The sequence below is a fragment of the Tachysurus vachellii genome, chromosome 5 (assembly GCF_030014155.1).
Source record: "Tachysurus vachellii isolate PV-2020 chromosome 5, HZAU_Pvac_v1, whole genome shotgun sequence".
NCBI classification, from domain to species: Eukaryota; Metazoa; Chordata; class Actinopteri; order Siluriformes; family Bagridae; genus Tachysurus; species Tachysurus vachellii.
The window spans coordinates 26,422,724-26,445,767 of record NC_083464.1 but is presented as its reverse complement, the minus strand read 5'-3'; the positions used below and the strand labels follow the sequence as shown (position 1 = coordinate 26,445,767).

General features: G+C 39.8%; 1 protein-coding gene across 1 annotated transcript; it reads right to left on the bottom strand.

Annotated features, from left to right (window-relative positions):
* Positions 1-3,799: 3,799 nt before the first annotated feature.
* LOC132845373 (adenosine receptor A2b-like) lies at positions 3,800-8,453 on the bottom strand. The gene is made up of 3 exons (XM_060869326.1): positions 8,315-8,453; positions 5,159-5,489; positions 3,800-5,040 (listed from the first exon to the last, which is right to left on the bottom strand). Exons 2-3 carry the CDS (start codon positions 5,482-5,484, stop codon positions 4,266-4,268), a joined length of 1,101 nt encoding a protein of 366 aa, XP_060725309.1. The 5' UTR covers positions 5,485-5,489; positions 8,315-8,453; the 3' UTR covers positions 3,800-4,265.
* Between the last annotated feature and the right edge of the window lie 14,591 nt (positions 8,454-23,044).

Below are 23,044 nucleotides of genomic sequence, written 5' to 3'. Positions count from 1 at the left end.
CAATTTTCCAGAGATGCCAATCAACCTACCATGCATGTCTTTGGACCGGGGGAGGAAACCGGAGTACCCAGAGGAAACTCCCGAGGCACGGGGAGAACATGCAAACTCCACACACACAAGGTGGAGGCGGGAATCGAAGCCCCAACACTGGAGTGTGAGGCGAACGTGCTAACCACTAAGCCACCGTGCCCCCCTAAAATAATTAACAATACACTCTCACTCATTTTCTACCGCTTATCCGAACTACCTCGGGTCACGGGGAGCCTGTGCCTATCTCAGGCGTCATCGGGCATCAAGGCAGGATACACCCTGGACGGAGTGCCAACCCATCACAGGGCACACACACACACACACTCATTCACACACTACGGACAATTTTCCAGAGATGCCAATCAACCTACCATGCATGTCTTTGGACCGGGGGAGGAAACCGGAGTACCCGGAGGAAACCCCCGAGGCACGGGTAGAACATGCAAACTCCACACACACAAGGTGGAGGCGGGAATCGAAGCCCCAACACTGGAGTGTGAGGCGAACGTGCTAACCACTAAGCCACCGTGCCCCCCTAAAATAATTAACAATACAATAAAAATTAAAATGAAACAATTTTTTACAAACCAGAGGAAAATGTATAAAAGTTCTAATAAAAGTACAAATTGAATATTTCATCTTCAATACTCTGCACTATGTCTGGCTTCCTATTTAAATCGAAATAAATCTGTGATATTGACCGTTTTGTCTGCTTTTACAGACGTCATCTATTGTCGTCTATTGAAGCAGGTTCTCAGACGACGCTACGATGGATTTGATCTAAAATAGATCGGAAGGTTTTAGACAAACATCTGGATCCCATTCAGCCCGAGCCACAGTATCATTACAGCAAACAGGGACGAACCTAATAATACTAAAAAACTACAAATATTTCAAAGATTCTGCTTTCCATTCTGGATGATATCAATAATATCATAGGTAATGAAAATTAAATTGTATTAAATAAAAAAAAAAACGAATGCAAAATAGAAGATTTTCTCTAGTGCTATAAGGGTTTTGGTCCCCTTTGTATCTCAATCACAAAGATATTCCAGCGCTTCAAAACGTGAAAAAGGAGATAATTGCGTTCCGGCTCCGTCGAGACGCACAGACAAACTGAGGCTCTGCTATTTATTGATATCATTCGCTTTTAATTTAACATGAAATGAATAAAATATAAGCAACTACATGAACCGTGAAACCTATGTATATATTTATTCATGCCTTTATTCACACCCGCCGGTCATTTTCTCTGCAGCGTTTGTTCAAATTGCCTTCTTATCTATATAATGTGATCTTTATTGTCAAGGTCAAATCTACTGTTTTCACTTTACAGTGAAACGTTTGGGTTTGAGATCAGACCATGAATATGAAAAGATAGATCAGAATTCCAGTTTTTATTTGCTGATATTTACATCTAAATGTGTTTAACAACTTTGATGGCTCAATTTCTATGCATGCAAATGTATAGGAACGCTTTATAACTGGTTGGATATCTCTTGCTCTCAACAATTGCATGACCGTTGTTAGACCGTTCTTCTTTTGTGAAACTTTTCCAGGTTTGTATAGCAGATTATCATGTCCAGTAGTCTTAGTAGTGACTAGGCTGAAAATGCTTCGTCCCCCATCCGAAGCGCTTCATTAGTTAATACTGAGAGAAACTGATGAAGCCTTGAGTCGGAGTGGTTATAGCTCTTCGGTGGTGTCAGTAGAGTCAGTAGATTTATAATTGTTAAGCCTCTACACCACTTATCTGAAAGGGCTTCATCGGTTTTACTCATTAGAACTAATGAAGCCCTTCAGATGGCTAGAAAAATGTTTTAGAACACGTCCAGTCACTTTGGCTTAATAGTATGAGAGCTATTAATTAAACTTGCATACTGAGCCAGGGAGATGTGTGCTGACCTTCCTCAGGCCTGGCACTCAGCTCTGCCCAGCTCAGAGGTTTAGTGATTCACTTATAAGCCATCATGGTTTCAAATACTAAAGCAGCCTAGGTTTTAGATAACATAATCTTATAATAGTTTTCAATTCCAGGGGAGGCACAGTGGCTTAGTGGTTAGCACGTTCGCCTCACACCTCCAGGGTTGGGGGTTCGATTCCCGCCTCCGCCTTGTGTGTGTGGAGTTTGCATGTTCTCCCCGTGCCTCGGGGGTTTCCTTCGGGTACTCCGGTTTCCTCCCCCGGTCCAAAGACATGCATGGTAGGTTGATTGGCATCTCTGGAAAAATTGTCCGTAGTGTGTGAGTGAATGAGAGTGTGTGTGTGTGCCCTGCAATGGGTTGGCATTCCATCCAGGGTGTATCCTGCCTTGATGCCCGATGACGCCTGAGATAGGCACAGGCTCCCCGTGACCCGAGGTAGTTCGGATAAGCGGTAGAAAATGAGTGAGTGAGAGAGTTTTCAGTTCCTTTTTATCTATAATATATAGCAAATATGCATTGAGGTGATGTGATGAGCAGGAAATCGTCGAATCCAAAATATACTCCCAGGGTTTCCCCACGAGTCCCCTAAAAATAGACACTAGGTTCCTTGTAACCCTGAGAAGGATACGTGCTACAAAAAAATGGATGGTTGATTGGATTCAGAAATAAAAAGATTTAAACAAATCATGTCTGAGGAGAACCAATATTTAAAATTCAGTTCTACAATAATGTTTTAGAAAGACTGTATGGGTGGCTTGATATAATGAACACACACAGACACTCAGGTTATGGATTTTATGCTAGCTATAAAACACCTAGCTATAAAATACCACATAAAAATACGGACTTACTTAATATTGAATAATTGGTGTTAATATTGTTTAAATGTAATGTTACACATCGTCAACAGAAAGAGCAAGAACGCCTAGACATGCTAGCGGCCGAATTAAAATCTCTCTAACGCAAACTTTACCATAATGAATATTTATGTTGAGTAAACACTTATAGTAAGTTTAATCTCCAAATTCTTCTAAACGGTCTTGTTTTTGTTGCCAGCATTTGTCTGTTTTCTATCTTTGTTGGATCCTCGAAAGGAATTTGGTAGCATTACACCTTATCATCATAGCTATATATGGGATAATTCCATTGATGGAGAATTGACGCTTATTCCATTGATGGAGATTTAACTAGTCATACAGTATGACGACACGACAGAGGTCATCACCTTTGGATTGTCTTAAGTCTTAAGTCACACCCTGAATGTTAGTTACCTGATTTGCTTTTTTAATTTGACTTGGCGTCATTCAAGCCTGGTTAAGATTAAATATTAAATCCAATGGATTGAAGTGGTGTGGTAACAGCGGGGAGCTGTTCTAGCCAGCATGGAACAAAAAGGTTTTTCAAGCACAAAGTACAATCGAATGGGCCTTTCTATCTAAGAGAACTTTAGCTTTTTTTTTTTTTCACTCTCTCTCTCGTCCCCCACCTTTCAATAGCACTGTGCGGCAAGAGACCTGTGTGGCCTACACTTCACTGAAGACAGAAAAAAGCTTTAGAGAGAAAGGGAGAGAGAGAGAGAGAGAGATGAACAGTTGAGACAGATGAAGCAATAGTCAAAAGGGACCACTCATCATAATGCAGCGAAATATGAAATGCTCAGGACGAAAGAGGGGCTTGGCCAGATATTTCCACCTAAAAAAGGGAGACTGAGAGTGAGTGGGCGAAATGAGAGGGAATGGAGCCAAGACCTTTGTGCAATTTGAATATCAGACAGGGTCGTTTTTTTTTTTTTTTTTTTTGCCAGCACTGTTTCCAATATAAAAAAAGAACCCAATTAGTGGTGAACTATGCATTTTATTCAGGCTACACACAAGAAAGACACATTTAATCAAATAGCAATGAAATCTGAGGTCAATTAAGTTTGAATACAATTATTACGGCCTCCCATCCTAGATGTTATTATTACTTTTGGATTAATTAAACATGTTCAGATCAGTCTTCATCAATGGGCTATAGTACATGTAGCCAGTTAATCCTTCCGAGGCATGCGATTAGGACAGGACCATTACTGTTATTTGAGGTGGATGTCGAGGGAATATTAATTTGCGTATTACAGCTCGCTGACAGGCGATCATTAATTATTCAGAAAGGATGGAAAGAAAAGCTTACATGAATCATTTTCATGGAGCAGGCATCACGGTCACTGGGGCGAAACCAATATTTAAATTCATCTAATTGGTTTTTAGCCTACAAAGCATCGTTCAGAGCAATGACAAACATTTCGATTTAGTGTAAAACAACATGGTGGCATCACACCCCTAGAAAGGTTTTGCCTTTTGCCATCTGCTCAGGTGAACAGAACTCTAAGGGTGTTGGGAGATTAGACTTCAGCTGCGATGTAGCTGTTTTTAGAGACAAAGATTCTCTACCAGTGTTTGCTTTTTGAGGAGACGAAATGAAAAGGACCGGAGGAACCAAACCGTACGCCTGGAATAATATGGAGGCCACATAATTTGCCCAAAGAGACCATTGGCTGCTGGGGGCAAAGAGCTGCAAAGCATGCATGGTGTGAAGGGGTAGGCACAGGAGAACCAGGAGACACAAGGACATAACCATAGAGCGAGACCAGCCTGAGGTTTTCATCTGGAGCTCAGAGAGACTCATCACAGCCTGCCGTGACATCACACAGCTGAGATCTACATACACACCAAGCAGGACAAGTAGAGGAATGTAAAAGACAGCAACGTCATAGACATAGACCAGAAAGGCTGGGTTGAGGACAGTGTCATGAGCACAGACTCCCCAGTGGCTGCTGTGAATCTCAGCGTAGGTGAAGTTGTTCAGGTCATCCACCATGAACTTGGACAGGAATCCACCATAAGGAAGGTACTTGCCAATTACCGATGGGGTTTGAGGGTGTGGCTTATGTGTAGTCTGATTGGGCCAGATGAATCCCAGCCCATCCGTTCCCCAAGTGTCCAATGAGTTGCACACAATGAACTGCGCAAAGGCAGTTACAACAGAGCAGAGCCAGCTGAAGAGCACCAGGCACAGCATCCGCCGACGTGTTACCAACCCTGTATACCTGCAAGACATATAACCAAAACCAAGTATTCAGTCCTGGACTACAACCTAGAATGAACAGATTCCATTCAAGAAATTTGCAGACAGCACAGCCATGTTGCAGGAATCCCTCAGCTCACCTGTGTCCTAGTCGGCAATGTAGGTGCGTGTTGAGGATGAGAAGCAGCAGCAGCCACATAGTGAACTGTCTGACCAGTAGCAGGAAGCACACCAGCATGATGCATGTGTACAGGCACTGTGTGCTCCTCAGGTTCAACAGCATGTTGATGGGAATGTCCATGACACCGCCGATGGCTCCCACCCAGCCTAAACATAGCTTTAGGCAGGAGGAAACACTCTTTACGTGGCAGCCAGAATCCAAACGCATACACAGCCTGATATTCATGCTGATCACGAACAACGACAGAACACACTGAAACAACGAGTACAGCCAACCCTGATGCATGGTGCCTGGGAGAGAAAGATAGGAACAAAAAATGTTTTCAATTTTAAAAGATTTATTATTTCCAGCTAATCTAGGGAAGCTTCCCTTTTAATAGAGAAGATAGAAGAGAGAAATTAATTCTAAAGCAAAAGCAGGACTGGTTTCACCTGGACAGTTGAAGACTGAAAAAATATCACCTGATCTTTTTCCAGTCTTCACATGTCCAGTTTGGGCAAACCTGTGCTCACTGTAGCCTCATTCTTGGATTCATGTTCTTAGCTGAAACGAGTGGAAACAGATGTGCTGTTGTAGCTAATCTACCTCAAGGTTGGGATGCATTTTGGTCTTGGTTCCAAAGAGTGCTTACTTAAGTTCCTGTAGGGAACCTGGCAGCTCAAACCCTCTCACTCACTCACTCATCTTCTACCGCTTATCCGAACTACCTCGGGTCACGGGGAGCCTGTGCCTATCTCAGGCGTCATCGGGCATCAAGGCAGGATACACCCTGGACGGAGTGCCAACCCATCGCAGGGCACACACACACACACTCATTCACTCACACAATCACACACTACGGACAATTTTCCAGAGATGCCAATCAACCTACCATGCATGTCTTTGGACCGGGGGAGGAAACCGGAGTACCCGGAGGAAACCCCCGAGGCACGGGGAGAACATGCAAACTCCACACACACAAGGTGGAGGCGGGAATCGTAACCCCAACCCTGGAGGTGTGAGGCGAACGTGCTAACCACTAAGCCACCGTGCCCCCGCAGCTCAAACCTTTCCTCTTTGTAACAAGGAGTTTCCACCTACAGAACTGCTGTTCCCTGGATTTTGTTTTTTTTCCCACACCATTATTCGTAATCTTTATCTCTTAGAGATCTTTAAATCTCAGGAGATCAGTACTTTCTAAAATCCCTAATCCAGCCAGACCATCAAAGTCACTGAGATCACATTTTCCCCTATTCTTACAGTATGTTTGACGTCGACATTAACTGAAGCTTATGGCCTGTATCCACATGATCTACAGTATCACATTGAACTGCTGCATCACTAGCTAACTGGGTGATTGCATAAATGAGCTGGTTTAATGATGTAATGGTGAGTGAATTTGGTGTACGATAGTAGGAAGTGGTGGCTCAAATGGTTAAGGCGCTGGGTTAATAAAGAGAAGACAAGCACCATCTAACCAGCCCTTGTTAAGCCTATAAGCAAGGCCCACAACCTTCTATGCTCCAAGGATGCTGTATCATGACTTACCCTGTGCACTGACCCCAGCCTCATGAGCTATGATATGCAAGGGAAAGAATTTCAGTGTGCTGTAATGTATCTGTCATATATTAATCCTCTATGTAGTAGTGTTGCCTTCGAAGCAGAGGGTTAGCCGAAACTTGCGACTGAGCTGTTCAATCAATCAAAAGCCCTGAGACGGTTCAGTTTTGTGTATAGCCAGCTTGTCGTGTACTGTAATGCCTTCAATATTTTGACAGAAAGTTAATTTCCTCGTATATTTCGAAAAAAAAGGCTGTGACTATAAAAAAAAAGAAAAAAGAGACAAAAGAAAACGGATGTTAAAATAACGACACGGCCCCTCGATATCACTTATCACTGCTTATCGTAATGAGTTTTAGCTTTTCAACAGGCTAGTGACACTAATCAATTTTGAAATGCCTAGGAGAATTTCATATTAATAAGCAATGCCTTAATCCACTGTTCTTCTGCTGTGTGTGTGTGTGTGTGTGTGTGTGTGTGTGTGTGTGTGTGTGTGAGAGAGAGAGAGCAAAAAATAACAAGGTGTGTATCCTTTTCATTATTTCACCGCTCTTACAAATTGATTACATGGAATAATTAATAGTGTGTAAAAATGAGTAAACTCCCCAGAGTAATTCAAGCGCACATAATTATCTAGTGAATCAATGAGGAGTCAAAGAACCAACATTGACCTGCAGACCTCCACAATAGTGGACTGAACTGCACAACAGGTGACGTGTAGGATAGAAAAGCAAAGTACCAGTGTTTTAGTAATAGAGATGTCAAAATAAAATGTATGGATTACAACTTGACCAGGGACGTAGATAACACGGGGGACTTAACTGGTTAGCTGGTTATACATGACGTTCACGGCAATCAGTCACTCCACTTGACCAGGGACGTAGATAACACTGGGGACGCGGGGGACACTTTTTATAAAAAGTGTCCCCCGCGTCCCCCGTGTTATCTACGTCCCTGGTCAAGTGGAGTGACTGATTGCCGTGAACGTCATGTATAGACTTATCTTAAACTTTCTTGTCTCTTTGAATGTTTAAGATAAGTCTATACATGACGTTCACGGCAATCAGTCACTCACTTGTCACGTCATCATCACGCGCCCCCAGTACTGTAGCTCGAGTCGCACCCGCGGTCCAGCATTCGGTTACGATGAGCTCAAAGCGGCAAAAAACGCTTCACTCCTTTTTTATAAAAATGTCAAGCAGTGTAAGTTGGCATATGGTATCCGAATTGTGTTGCGCAATGTTTAGTAACTCTGCCTGTTGCTCTTGTTGAATAATTTGCACGTTTTAATTTAAAGGATTATAAGGAAAAATAGCTGCTTTGACAAACGTTATATAAACTATTTTATAACGTCTTTTGTTTTAACAAGTGTGTTATCAAAACCCTTCAAAATTTAAACCACAAACGTTGAAAAAAAAAAAAACAGATAACACTAGACATTTCGTCCCCCCCACTTTTTAAATGATGGCTACGCCCCTGAACTTGACTGTAAAAGGTATAAGGTGCAGCAACAAAGTAGATATGTGTATGATGAGGATAAGTATATATATGGGACAGAAATTATTAAAGAAATTACCTGATAAGGTGGATAAAGCTGAAGCAGTTTTTTTTTTAATCTTTCCGCGGATAATCCCTATCCTCCTCTCCCTGGCACTCTGACTGTCTCAGGCACTGCTGGACAGAAAAAAAACACCCACTTTCTTAGTCCACCTTCATCAGCCTCCTCTCACTTCCCTCTCAAACCTGTGTAAACATATCGATAGTGTGGAGGTGAGGGCAGGCCTGCTCCTTCCATTAAACCAGTGCAAAGTGCAGCATTGACCACGCATTCACTTGGGAAATACACATAAACGGGGTGGACGAAAAAGGCAGTTAGAGAAGAAGTGAGTGATGTTATATCAGCTATAAAAGTGGCTCTGAACTCGACACACAGGAATAAAGAATTAAAGCGAGGTAAAATGGTGCACAGATCTTGTGAGGAGGTGGGGGGGAAGGGAAAAAATCCAGAAACAAACAATTTATTAACAAATTATATCCACATTTAACAATGGATACTGTCACAAAACAGAAATATATCAATTCGGGATATAAATGAACAATTTCAATTATATCCCAGAGGTGACATTGGCAAGTGAAAAACTCTCTGAGACGATATGAGGAAGAACACAAGAAAAAACAGTGCAATTCATTCATTCATCTTCTACCGCTTATCTGAACTACCTCGGGTCACGGGGAGCCTGTGCCTATCTCAGGCATCATCGGGCATCAAGGCAGGATACACCCTGGACGGAGTGCCAACACATCGCAGGGCACACACACACTCTCATTCACTCACGCAATCACACACTACGGACAATTTTCCAGAGATGCCAATCAACCTACCATGCATGTCTTTGGACCGGGGGAGGAAACTGGAGTACCCGGAGGAAACCCCCGAGGCACGGGGAGAACATGCAAACTCCACACACACAAGGCGGAGGCGGGAATCGAACCCCCAACCCTGGAGGTGTGAGGCGAACGTGCTAACCACTAAACCACCGTGCACCCGACAGTGCAATTATAACATTTAATAATAACAAATAATAATATTTGTTGAAGTTATCAACTGTTCACTTATAAAGACTTGAGTGCAAACATTCGATACAATTCAATTCAATTACATTTGATAAATGTCCTTGACATGACATAAGAGGAATCAGAAAATGGATGGATGGATGGATGGATGAATGAATGAAGTTGTAGAAGATACAAAACCTTTTGGTTCCTATCAAGGTTTCTTCTCAAATCATCTCAGGGAGTTTTTCCTAACCAATCAGAAAAATGAAAATATCCAAGTTTTATTCAAATAAAATAAAATTGAATTAAATAAATAAAGTTCACGAACAGGGGCACGGTGGCTTAGTGGTTAGCACGTTCGCCTCACACCTCCAGGGTTGTGGGTTCGATTCCTCCTCATTGAATATATTTCAGTTGCATTCAAGCCCTTGTCTTTCCTTTTTTAGAATTTTAACACAGACATCCAGCATTTATTAACAGCTGGAAGATTTTCCTCTTCAAAAAGAATGAGTTACTTCAGCTAACACAGTTAAAGCCACACCTGTACTCACCATTAAACTCAGTGTAGTGTGTGTATGTGAACATCATCAATGTGTCAGGTTTGAAAGCTACATTCCTGATGTACACCTCTCTTACTCATCCCATTGTATGAGTTTTATCTATTGTTTGAGCTCGTGGAAACTAACTGCATTGAATGAAAGGGATTGGGAGTCGAGTACCTCTTAAATTTCTTAAGCGTTATTCTTATGAATTCAGATGCAAAAATGTTCTTAGAAGAATTGAACATTACGTGTTCCTGCTAGAGCTCATTTAATACGGCAGCATTGTTCCGTCTATCCTTACACTACGGGAGAAATATAACATTTATTAAATTCCCCCGAGTCTACAAAAGAGCTTAATGAGGTGGAAGCACTATTCAGAATGTGACGTCGCCTACTAATTTCTGTTGTTCCGATCGCTAGTAATTATTCGCCGCGTTATAAATGACTTCCTTTGTTTTGCTGTTCGTTTAGTGTGTACTTTAATTTGTGTGTGTTGATACTTACTCCAGGCAAGGATTAATGATTAAGGTTTAATTTACTCATTTGTATTCACCAGCAATTTGCTCATGCTAAGAAATTATGATAAATTATTATTTTCTGGAATAATTTTTATATGTAGATAGCAGCAACGCTACTCAAGTTAACATTAAGCCATTAATGAAGACGTTTCTGTATGTAATACAAAATGTACTAATCTGACAAACTCTAGAAACAGCGGTTTGAACTGAAAGGTTAGTGTAATTGTTGGGGACAGAAAGACACTGTTGTGTTGGATTACATTTTGATTAAGACAAGGTTATAATTCAGCTATGATTAGATGTTATTGACATTGAAAGAGGCTGTTATGTTCTTATGGTTAGGAGAGGTAAAGAATGGGCTAATTATGTATTTAACCGGTCCATACCGGCCTTGATATTTAAAGCATGATCTGGTTCTGTGAGAAGGTTCTAGGAAAATATGACTGTATGACAGCCTTGTATGTGCTTACTCCCATTACTCCAACTTCTACTGTGGTCACAAGGATGGTGATAAAGTGTCACCTGCGTTAACTATTGTTGTTTTGACTGGTGTGCTAGATTCGCCGACCTGGGACATTTGCATCGCACCTACACGGTCAGGTGTTCTATTTCCGTCCGCATCCTCTGTGTGTTGAGTTTGCATGTTTTCCACATTTCCTCTGGGTACTCCGGCTTCAACTTCCAGTACAAAGTCACGTGTTGTAGGCTGAGTTGCATATCCAAATGTGTGAATAGTGCCCAGTAATGTATTGGCACCCTGTCAAGTATGACTCTTCCTTACTCCTGCATTCATTCAACTTCAGTGGAATACAATCCAAATCTTGGTCCAATTATTGTTACTAATGGTTGTGGGAAAATCATTTTAAGTCATTGTTTTATTTCCTTTTAGTTCTAGCATATTTCTGTGGATCATATAGAAGCCCAATCAAGTTACAAGGCTAGTTCAATTCAAACTTTACATTAATAATAATAATAATAATAACAACAACCTTTATTTTCTATAGCGCCTTTAAAAGAACATCTCAAAGCGCTTTACAAAAGCAAAATTAAAGCAACAAAATTACACACATAATATAAAGATTAAAATTAAAGCAACAAAAATAGACAAAAAAATAAGCACTATGTAAAATTACATTAGTCAAATTAAAAGCTACCCTAAAAAAATAAGTTTTAAGCAGAGATTTAAAAGTGTCAAGAGATGTTGCTTGCCTTATCTCAGTTGGTAGTGAATTCCACAGTTTTGGAGCTAGTGTAGAGAAAGCCCCGATCTCCCATCAATTTTAAACGAGTTAAAGGAACAGTTAAAAGACCAGTTTCAGAAGAAGGAAGGTCGCGAGATGGAATATAAGGAATTAAAAGATCAGCCAAATATTGAGGAGCTAACCCGTGTAAGGCCTTGTAGGTAAGCATCAGAATCTTAAAATCAACCCTAAACCTAACGGGGAGCCAGTGCAAGGACTCCAAAACGGGAGTAATGTGATCTTTTAACTTTGTTCTAGTAAGTATTCTCGCCGCCGAATTTTGCACGACCTGTAATTTATTTAAGGTAGCTTTAGACACCCCAGCCAACAAGGCATTGCAGTAATCAATACGGGAAAACACAAAAGTGTTGATCAGTCTCTCAGCAACAGAAAATGACAGAATTGGACGCAATTTGGCAATATTTCTGAGATGGAAGAACGAAGTTTTAACCGTATTTTGGATATGTGGCTCAAGCGTTAAATTGGCATCATTAGTCTCGTGGTTCCTGTATCTCATTAATATGAAAGGAAAGGGCAAAGGTAACTCAGGATATCATCTGTCCCTTTGTGACATCTATCCCATTGTTTAATTTGGCAATGGGGTTCAAGGTCTGAGTCAAGAAGGAATGCCAAACATTAGAGGTGAACTCGCTTCTATGTTAATGAAGGGGTCTGCGAAAGACTGTTATGTTAATGGGATTAAGGGTGGGTGAAAGTTCAGGATCTGGTGTGGGGCTGTTACATCCTGCAGCACCCGTGCCAGTACGCTCTGACTTGCAGACTCGTTTCATCGTGTATCTACAATAAAGACTACTGCACAAGGATATCCAAGTCTCCTGGTCTTCTCTGGAAAAAGTTTACAACATGGTTAATGGTAAAAAAAAAAACCTTCCATGTATAGTGTGTACAATTACTGTTCTACATCTTCTCATAGCATCTTACATGATGTATGTGAATGTATACAGTATTTTAAATATGCCACATGATTAGATGAATAATGATAATGATAATAAATTGGCTGGCCAGTGCATTTTGTGCAATAATAATTAATGCACAAAATATATTCATGTTGTAATCCCTTGAAATACTTTTACTCTTGTGTATTATAAGTAACTAGGGATGAGCGAGTACAGCATTATCTGTATCTGTATCTGTATCCGTTAACCATATGAATTATCTGTATCTGTATCTGTACTCGGGGTGGGTGGGGCCTAACCGGTAATAATTAATTTGTAATATTTATAACACTAGCTTACTACCTTTATGTTTTTATGAAATACAGCAAAAACGTGTCAGACACTCAGTGTCTGGTTACTGGTTAGAGACAGCTGAAGGTTTAAAAAAGAAAAACAATCTCCGACAGGCAGAGACGCAATGCGAGTCGCATTCTACCAAGCAAGCACCACGTCTGAACGAACCCACTTTTACCAGAACTCTACTGGTTAGTAAGTACGTATTATTAACGCTACAACCCGAAGTAAAAAGCTGAAGAAACCCTAAACGTTAACGGAAAAGACCCGCGAACCCGAGTGACTGAGGGAGAGACAGAGAGCTGTTCTGTGTGTGACTGTGAGTGAGCAGAGCGAGACACAGCAACACAATACATCTGTATGTGTGTAGGGGAGGGGCGCTGTGACTAGCCTATCACAGAACGCTGACACAATCAGCTACCCAATGATGATTTTCATTCAATCCGAGCACAGATATTGACTCGTATTACTCGTATAATACTCGTACTCGGCAGAAGTGCTTTATCCGTACCGGATACTCGTTTCAGCCGAGTATCCGGATCATCTCTATAAGTAACATTCTAGTTACTTACATAAAGACTTTCTAGTCACTTTTTCAGAGATATCAATTCCCAACTTTGTAACAGGATTATTTCAAAAAGTAATATAGAAAGTTCCCCAAATAGATTTCAGAGCAGAGTGTTGGTTTACTCTATTTTTTCATCATATTCTATTCTATAGGTTTTATTTTTTTGTTGCCCTACTTTGCTGTAGGTCTCTTTTTTTTGTCGAAACATATGTGCTCTGTGGAGTGGAGTGTAAAAGAATATGGGTGAGTGTGTATCTACTATTAAACCGGGTTCTAAGGGATTTCTATTTTGGACCACAAAGCTCAAGTCTACATCCGCTTCCTCACATATGGTCATGAACTGTGGGTAGTGATTGAAAGAATAAGGTCACAAGTACAGGTGGTGCTTGGCAATCCAGGATATCCTTGGAGTAAAGCCACTGCTCCTCTGAATTAAGAGCCAGTGGAGGTGGTTCAGGCAATTTACAAGGATGTCCTATGGTTGGCTACAGTACTATTGGAGCTGTAGCAAGTACCTTTCACCTGACAAAGATCCTGAACCAGGAACTACTGATGAGTATATATGTCACATTTCTAGAATTGAACAAGCTTAGCTTGCTAGCTAACAAGAAAGCCTGATTTACACTCACTAGGCATTTTATTAGGAATATTAATTTTTTGTAGGACCTTCCTTTGCATTCAAAACAACGTCAGTTCTTTATGGCATGGATTCCATGAAATATTGGAAATATTCTGACATTCTTGCTGAGGTCAAGAAGATCAAGGAGTTTAATTATTTGTGATCAACCGTCCAGTATGGCTGGAAGTGTAGAAAAGAGGTGAAGAGGTGAGTGCAACTGTCTTTAACTGTCCAGGTTTGGTGACTCCGCAGCCTCAGATTTCTGCACTTGGCTGACGGAAGTAGAGTCTGATGTGATCTTCGGATGTTGTAGCACATCTGTCCCAATTTTAACCTCAAATGTTTTGCAAAATTGTGCTGAGCAATTGTCTGAGTCTCATGTAGCCTCTCTGTATAAGCTCAAACCAGTCTGGCCATTCTCTATAGAGCTCTCTCTTCAACTAGGTGTTTCGATCTGCACAACTAGATGTTTTTCCTTTATTTCTCCATTCTGAGAAAACTCTCCACACTTCTGTCTGAAAATCCCAGGAGATGAAAAACCCAAAACATCAAGATACTTGCATTTAATGCATTAAATTCTTTTCTAGTATAAATGCTTAGAGTTTTGATGAGATGTGTTTGCATGCCTGATTAATGCTGATGTTCTAATCCATAATACTTCATAGTTTACTAGGTTAAAGATTTTTTGCTGTCTTAAATACTCCCATTCATAAATACAGGAGAATAAATCTCAGAATCATAGAGCTGAAATGGTGTATCTGTGTGTCCTCACAAAGGACTGCTGACAGCGGAAAACAACCTTAAATGTGATCAATAAGACAACCGGTCAATTCGCACAACTCTTGTCATGTTGCATTAAGCTGACTTCTTGACGCAGGATAGATGTTGGGCTTTCGACAAATCTTTAGCAAAACAGGGAGTGTGGATAGTTTTACTTTGTATGTGTACAGTCTACTCAGGTTATACTGTATTATGCACACATGCAGGTTGTGTTTACAGTTAAATTATAGTGAATTACCAGGTGATATCACACTGTAAACCCATATAAGTTGACTGTACTTATATAATGTATGGAAATTTAAAGTTTTTAAGTAACAGTACTGTATAGTAAACAAAACAGATCCATTCGAATAGAATCTGCTGTTTAATGGACTGGAAGTAAAGATTTTTTTAGTTTAGTCTATAAAATTGACAATTATTTGTAGTCAAACCTTGCTGTAAAATCGATCCTTCTGTCCACCTGCTTAACTCATGATTATAAGTTGCAATGACTATTTACAATGACTATTTATATCTGATTTTTATAACTATATAAATATAATACGGCATATATTCATTCATTCATCTTCTACCGCTTATCCGAACTACCTCGGGTCACGGGGAGCCTGTGCCTATCTCAGGCGTCATTGGGCATCAAGGCAGGATACACCCTGGACGGAGTGCCAACCCATCGCAGGGCACACACACACTCTCATTCACTCGCACAATCACACACTATGGACAATTTTCCAGAGATGCCAATCAACCTACCATGCATGTCTTTGGACCGGGGGAGGAAACCGGAGTACCCGGAGGAAACCCCCGAGGCACGGGGAAAACATGCAAACTCCACACACACAAGGTGGAGGCGGGAATCGAACCCCCAACCCTGGAGGTGTGAGGCAAACGTGCTATATATATATATATATATATATATATATATATATATATATATATATATATATATATATATATATATATATATATATATTTTTTTTTTTTTTTCTTTATTGTATTTCTAATAATCACTTCATTTACAGCATTGGGCAGATGCTGTTATCCAGAATGACTTACGTTTATCTAGCAGTGGCAGCTTGGTCATGCTAGGATCGATCTTCTGTTCAGTAGTTCAAACACTGACCAAGAGTTGACATATCAACAAACCTTATAGACTGTTGCTTAATGTGACTAATAAAAAACAGATTTAGAACTCTATTTGAACAATGAAAGTGAAAGAAAACTGCATTGGTGTGCAGTGAGCGAGCTCTTCTTATATTAACATTTTAATAGTGTTACATTTTTGCAGCAGCTCATAAACCTGGCACTTTTCAATGACACTTATTTATAGAAATTTCTGTTGCAAATTTGTGTTGTCATTGAATCTCTATCTATGTGTATTGAACTGCAAAAGAGCAACATCAACATCATCTTTAAATAGCTGCTCTTTTTCAAGATTGAGAAAACACATTTCTGACCAGATGGAGCACTAAACAAAAAGAGCACTAGCAGATTGTTAAATTTATCACTGCAGTCAAATTTTGCCACACAACAAAACAGGAACATTAAGAACACTTGAGCAATAATCATAAATGTGTCTTACACAGCAAGTTGACTTTTTTAGGGTTTGAAGTTTGGAGGACAGCTTATTTTTGCCCAGGTTTAGCATGGCATGCTGAAAAACAGTAAGTGGTTTTTCATGCACTTTGAGTACTGAAAGCAAGATGCATAATAGACACAAGGGACATTGCCTGGGGTAGGTTATTCAGGTCATCAGTAACAAGACTGCACTGATGGGTTCATCTAAGGTTTCGGGACACATTATCCTCAAGGCAGAGGAATCTCACTGAAATGTATAAGAGAACTGCATCATTAAGATCGTAACACAAGATTTGAGTTAGTTTTATGTTGAACTAATATCAAATAAAAGATAAACTCTCCGGTAAATATGATTCAGTGTAGACAAGCTAGTTTGGATGGCTAAAAAAAAACAACACTATTTTAAATCTTAGAAAACCAAGTTATTCACATGGCTCGACTGGAAGTCTACTAAGGACAAGATTATCCCCTCGGTGGCTGGCTTGTTTCGTTGCCTGGAGGAAAGTGTTATCCTGCCACCGGACCACCAGGGACTCCTAAAGAAAGGAGACCAACCAATGAGAATATGGATTTAACTGCAAAACATATTCAACATAAGGATACTTATGCCACCAGAGAGAGGTTTATGATAGAGCTTCCATCCTACCATACTAAGTAATGCAATAACGCTTTTTAAGGAAAAATATACGTAAAGCATCTGCAATAAAAGCTTAGGCCTGTTACTAACAGTGCAGTAACAGTGCAGCAGACACAGAGGTTTTGTGCTACAGTATACTGTATTTAATATACTGTATAGTTTAACTGAATGAATCTATCATAATGTGAGCCATTGGATTGGTTTTATTCATTCTTATAGCTATACTATTCCCATATTCGCAGCCTCTCCAAAACGTCTCTTTTTCATTTACATCGCATTGTCAAACTGCGACCTTTTATCTGCTGAAATGATGCCGAAACATTAGTACATGCTCTGATTACGTCCCGTCTCGATTACTGCAATTCACTCTTCTCTGGTCTGTCAGCTCACTCAATCTCACGTTTACAGTACATACAAAACTCGGCTGCCAGAATGTTAACCTCCAATAAAAAATCTGCCCACATCACCCCTATATTATTTGATCTTCACTGGCTGCCAGTCTCATCACGCATAAAATATAAAATCATACTGCTCAATTATAAGGCACTAAATGCCAACCCCCCCCCCCCCCCGCCCCACTTTCTGAACTTCTTTGTATTCCTAGATACCGTTTATCCTCTGTGGGTGGCAGATCCTTTTCTGTCATTGCTTCAACACTATGGAACTCCCTACCCATTGCATTCAGAACCATCTCCATTTTGTCTGAATTTAAATCAAGGCTTAAGACCCACCTTTTCAACCTTCACTATCAGTAAATGCAAATGTATTAGGAGTCCTTAATTTTTCTGAAATGTGGTGTATGTATCGTGTACTATGTAGAGTCCTATCTCTTGTACTGTATGTTTTTGTGTATAGTCCTGTCTTCTGTTATTATCTCATGCAGCTGCATGTGATCCTGCGTCCTGGGCAAATGTCCAACGAATATGTATATGTATGTTACACTGTATTTCATCTGTCTTGAGATACTGTACCTTGTAAAGTGTCCTTGAGAAAGGGAAAGGCGCTATATAAATTAAACATATTATTATTATTATTATTATTATTATTATTATTATTACTGTATGATACAAAATGTAATAATTATTATATGGACATTTAGGTTAAAGATGAAATTACAATCAAGAAAATCATGGGTTTGACCCTCCCTTGAAATGGACTATGGGCTAAAATGTACATCCCACAGTGTTTAACAGACAGGTCTAAATCACAGCCAGAGTAAATGTACATGGGATTACAAGGGCCTTTTTTGCTTAAGTTGTAGCATAAACATGTGAAAGTGAACTTTTTTCAATATGGCCCAAATGTTTAAAAATTTTAATTCAATGCTTAATAGACTTTGCATTTTAATTTTAGCAGACCGTTTGTACAGTAAAAAAAAATTACTCAAATGATGAGAAACGTATCTTTTAATTAGCATGTTCTAATCAGCTTTTGATATGAATTAAGTCACACAGCTGGAATAGCATGGCAAAAGGCACTTTTAACAAGGCAGTATGTACCAAATTGCAGATACAGAAAGGAAACAGTCGTTTTAAATGGTGTTATTTTCAACTATTGATTAGCCTTGACACCTTTCTCCACTGTATAATTGACTCAGGGATGCATTTCAGTCCAATTGTCAGAAATCTGCACTCATGCAAACCTGTTTTTCAACGACAAAATCAGGAACGTTTCAATCACGTATTTTACCTTAATAGAGGCCTCATCAGGGATCCTACTTACTCATCCATGACACAGTCTAGATGCATTAAATATAACAGATGAACTAAATCTCTGGGAAATTGTTACACCAATAAATTCTTTAAAATCCACAGCTGGTGGATTAGACATTCTAAATTAGTGTCGGTTTCATAGAGAAGATAAATGAATCTCTGGAAAAAGACATATTTCCAAATGCACAAAAATGTAATCTAGGTTAAAATACAACCAGGATCGTTTTCATTAGTATTCATGCAAAATATGCATTTACGCAGACTTGCAATTCTCAAGGTAATAATAATGATGAGAAATTCAGTCAGGTTAATATAACAAAATGCCATTGGTGAAAGTAGTAAATGACTATAATTTCAAACACTGTTTTCATTCTTTTGTATTCAAACTTGTGTTGAATTTGACACTGATTACAGTGTACTCATGAATCATCTTGTAATTCTACATTAGTACATTTTATGGTCAAAACTCTGTGCACCTCTGACTCTCAGACACACATGTGATTCTTCCCCAAACTGTCTAAAATGTCTTTGAATGTTGTAGCTAAGAAGCTCAAACATGTCCAAGCATGAAGATACCCCAAAGTGAGTTCCATTAAGACATGGTGTGCCATAGTTGGTGTGACAGAACAGGAGTGTCCTGCACAGAGCCCTGACCTCAACCCCACTGTACACGATTGGGACGAACTGGTATGCTGACTGCACCCTAGACCTCTTTAACATCACTAATGGTCTTAAGTTTAAATGGGCAAATCCCTAAAGCCATGCTCCAAAATCCTTCTCAGAAAAGGGAATCAGGACTAGAATATTCAACAAAAACAGGTTGAATAGGTATCAGGTATCCACAAACCTTTGATTATGGAGTGTATAAGGCAAAGTTTTGTTAAAATTGGTGAATATACCATAAAAAAAATCATATTGTCTACAGTATACTACAAGGCTCTGTACTTGGAACACTAATTCCTATATACCACAGCAGTCAGCACAATGTCCACTTCTATAGTTACTAAGATTGCAAGCAAATGAACTGGGGAAAAAGCTTCAAGAGATATTTTTAACAAAGAGATGGAGAGAAACCTAGAAAAGTAATAATATTACGCATGTTTTAGTACCACTGTATTGGCTGCCCATCTCACTCCATATAATAATTTAAAATCCTTTTACAGGTCTTCATATTACTTCATAGCATCAAATCTGACTTTCATAACATCATGAAGTGATACCTTGACCTTAACTGAGTGTTTGGAAGGTAACGTGATTTAGTAAGGTAGAAACAAAGCCAGTTTTTCAAATTTAAAAATACTGATTAAAGGCTGTTTCAGAACTTTCGATTGTACTTCATACCAAGATTTTCTTTTATTTTTGCCTAGATGATTGATGTAATTGTATGTCTGTAATGTATAAGACTCGGAGGTAGTGAGAGTTTAATTTAAGTACAGGGATAGTTTAATTCAACTTGCAAAACGAAAGTTTTAAATGGAGGGAATGCACAAAAACAGGGAATGCAAAAAGAAGCTTACAAAAATAGAAACAGTCAATTAGAAAAAAGTTTCTAATTTTTTTTTTTTTTTTCAAAAGTTTCAGTTATTGCTCACATCAAACAACAGGATGAAAAAAATCTACACAAGGTTACGTATGTGCATCTCGTTCCCTTCTTAGGGAGCCGGGTTACATACGGTGGGGCGGAGGACAGAAGGCATGCAAGATGAACGGACAACTGGCCATCCTGGGCACCTTGGGCACTTATCCCGCCCTGAGCCTCAAAGGGGCTTCCAGCAGTCCCTCCAGGACCACCGAGAGGTCCAATGAAGAAAGGCACAGTCTTCAGGATGGCCTCAGCCTCCTAGCACCACACAGAAAATGAAAGACCAGGGGGTGCCTACCTAAGTACATGCACTTTTAAAGTGGAAAGGGACAGGCGTAAGAAAGGTGAGACTGCAGATCACTGTACCAACCAGGACTGAACTGCATCTAGGAACTGGTCCACCTCAGGGGCCAGACCCAGAGCTTCCACATCTTGGGGCAGGGGTGTAGGATTGCCCCTTGTGCCTGAGAGAGGAGATCTTTCCTGATGGGGATGCCACATGGATTGCCGTCTAGGAGGGAAACTAGGTCCAGGCCCCGAGAGACTGGTTGAGAAAAGGAATACCAAAGCGGACAGTGGTTCGACTCTTTAGAGGCAAACAGATCCACTTCCACCTGGACTAAAATGCCAAACGCGCTGAACCATTACACAGTTTGAAAGGAAGTGCAGGCTTCCTCCATGCGGGTCATGTAGGGGAGTGATAGCTTGTGAGCATCTCTTCAACCCTAAGCATGGCTGTATAGCCATGATTTTTAGATTTGCAACCTCTTGCCATGCATACATCCAGCTTCCTCAAGAGCGGACCGGGGTTATAATCCTCTCCAAAACAATGCATGAAAGGGAGTGCGTGTTGTCATCCGTAATACAGTGGGGGCACGTATGCACTCTTAAAATGCTTGCTCGACATATCTTTTCCCCCCTAGCCTTTTATATATTTCTTTTTTTCTCTAGTCTAGACAGACAGGACAAATAATTGGCACAAACATACACCCAGCACTGCTCAGCTGCTGCACCGCTGCTCACCTGCACCTCCTTCTCCAGCTTGAACCTTCGTCTGCACATTTGCACTCCATGCACTCACAAAAAAGATCAATAAAGATCACGTAATTTTCTCACCTCAAAAGGGAACTTAGTCATCCCATTAACAGGGGCTCACCAAAACTGGGCATCACTATGCCTATTTCTAATCTTCAACTCTCCAGATTCAGCGAGTCTGTGTCTGTGCCCAGTATGGCCTCAGATTCTGTGTCTTGGCTGACAGGAGTGGAACATGATGTAGTATCCCCATCTGCAAGAAATTTCAACGTATTGATCATTTCTGTTTTTTTTTTGCAATCCCATACAACTCGTTCAAATCAGACACTTTTTACAAGTCAAAAACGATGTGTGATACATAAATCAAAAAGACCAGACATAAGATTAGACAGATAGATTTCAAATATTTTCCCTTTCTCCCTACCTAGCCAAAAAATATCACATTAAGGGATGAGAGAAAAGTTATTCACCTCTACATTGTCAGGTCAGGTTATTTGTTTGTGTTGCCAGTGTGTTTTGAGTCATTGTCTTGCTGCAAGTACATCTCACAATTAGCAGACAGAAAGTCTGTGTAAAAGAATAGGTTCTGAATCATGGGCAGATCCTTTCATTCTCCACATTTTGGTATAATCTTGGCTCTGAGCTTGTTTGTGGTTTATCTCTAGATTTCTTTATAAATTCCAATCTGGTCTTCAAGTGTTTTGCATCTTGTGGTCCAGTCTCTATACTTCTGATCTCAAAGGGTGGATTGTGAGACCTTCATCCCTGTCCAGTGGAGGTTGAATGTAACTTCTGGGTTTTTCATCATAGGTCTCACAATTTCTGTCATCAACTGATGCTATTTTCCCTGGCTGACATATTTGATGCATGTCTGTTAGTACATAATATTGCTAAGCCCAATACTTGTGCAGTGAAAGGCTGATTTTCTTCTTGTCTCAACTAAAAATAGTTTGCTTTTCTCCTACAAACCTGTCACTGGTCTTCATGTTCTTTTATTATTATTATTTTAAATTATACTTTAATTGATTTATTAAAACTTAAACAAGAGCCAATCAGTTAACACACACAGCATGCATTTAAACATTAACAATATAACCACAATGTATTTTTAATACGAGAGTGACGATTGAAAGGCAAAGTAAAAAAAAAATCAAAGTCAGGGCTGGGGTCCTGCTTGTTCAAGTAAATCCAACAAAGGGTCTCATGTCCATAATTCGGATGTGTTCTGAAAGTCACATGTAAGCTTTTCCAAAGGAAGATTAGCCACTTGTGCTACACACATCAAAGTTGGTACCTATTGTGATGACCATAGAATAAGTATACGTTTCTTTGTAATAAGTAATGGAATTTAATAAAGATTGTAGATCAGTAGAGAACTCTAATAATGTTTTGCAGTTAAGTAAATATACATGTAACCATCATCCCACGAGGGGATGAGGAGAACCTTAAAATTAAGGGTAACCACTAGTGTGTTTCTTTGCAAATATGACAAGGTTTATTTTACAACATTTACAAGTAGCATCACAGAATCAAAAATGGCAAAAAGATCAAAAAACAAAAACAAAGAAAGAACTCTTGTAACCATTACAGACAACAAGGTTCCCAATCCTATCTAATAGTAGTTGCTGCTCTGCAAACAAGTGCACACTCAAATCACAAATCAAACCAAAACACCAGTTCAATCTGCACTC

Bases quoted from the DNA above. Each gene is read 5' to 3' on its own strand.
- LOC132845373 (XM_060869326.1), bottom strand. From the start codon at position 5,484: ATGCATCAGGGTTGGCTGTACTCGTTGTTTCAGTGTGTTCTGTCGTTG. The intron at 5,041-5,158 runs GTGAGCTGAGGG...TATGTCTTGCAG, and splicing joins CATTGCCGACTAGGACACAG to GTATACAGGGTTGGTAACAC.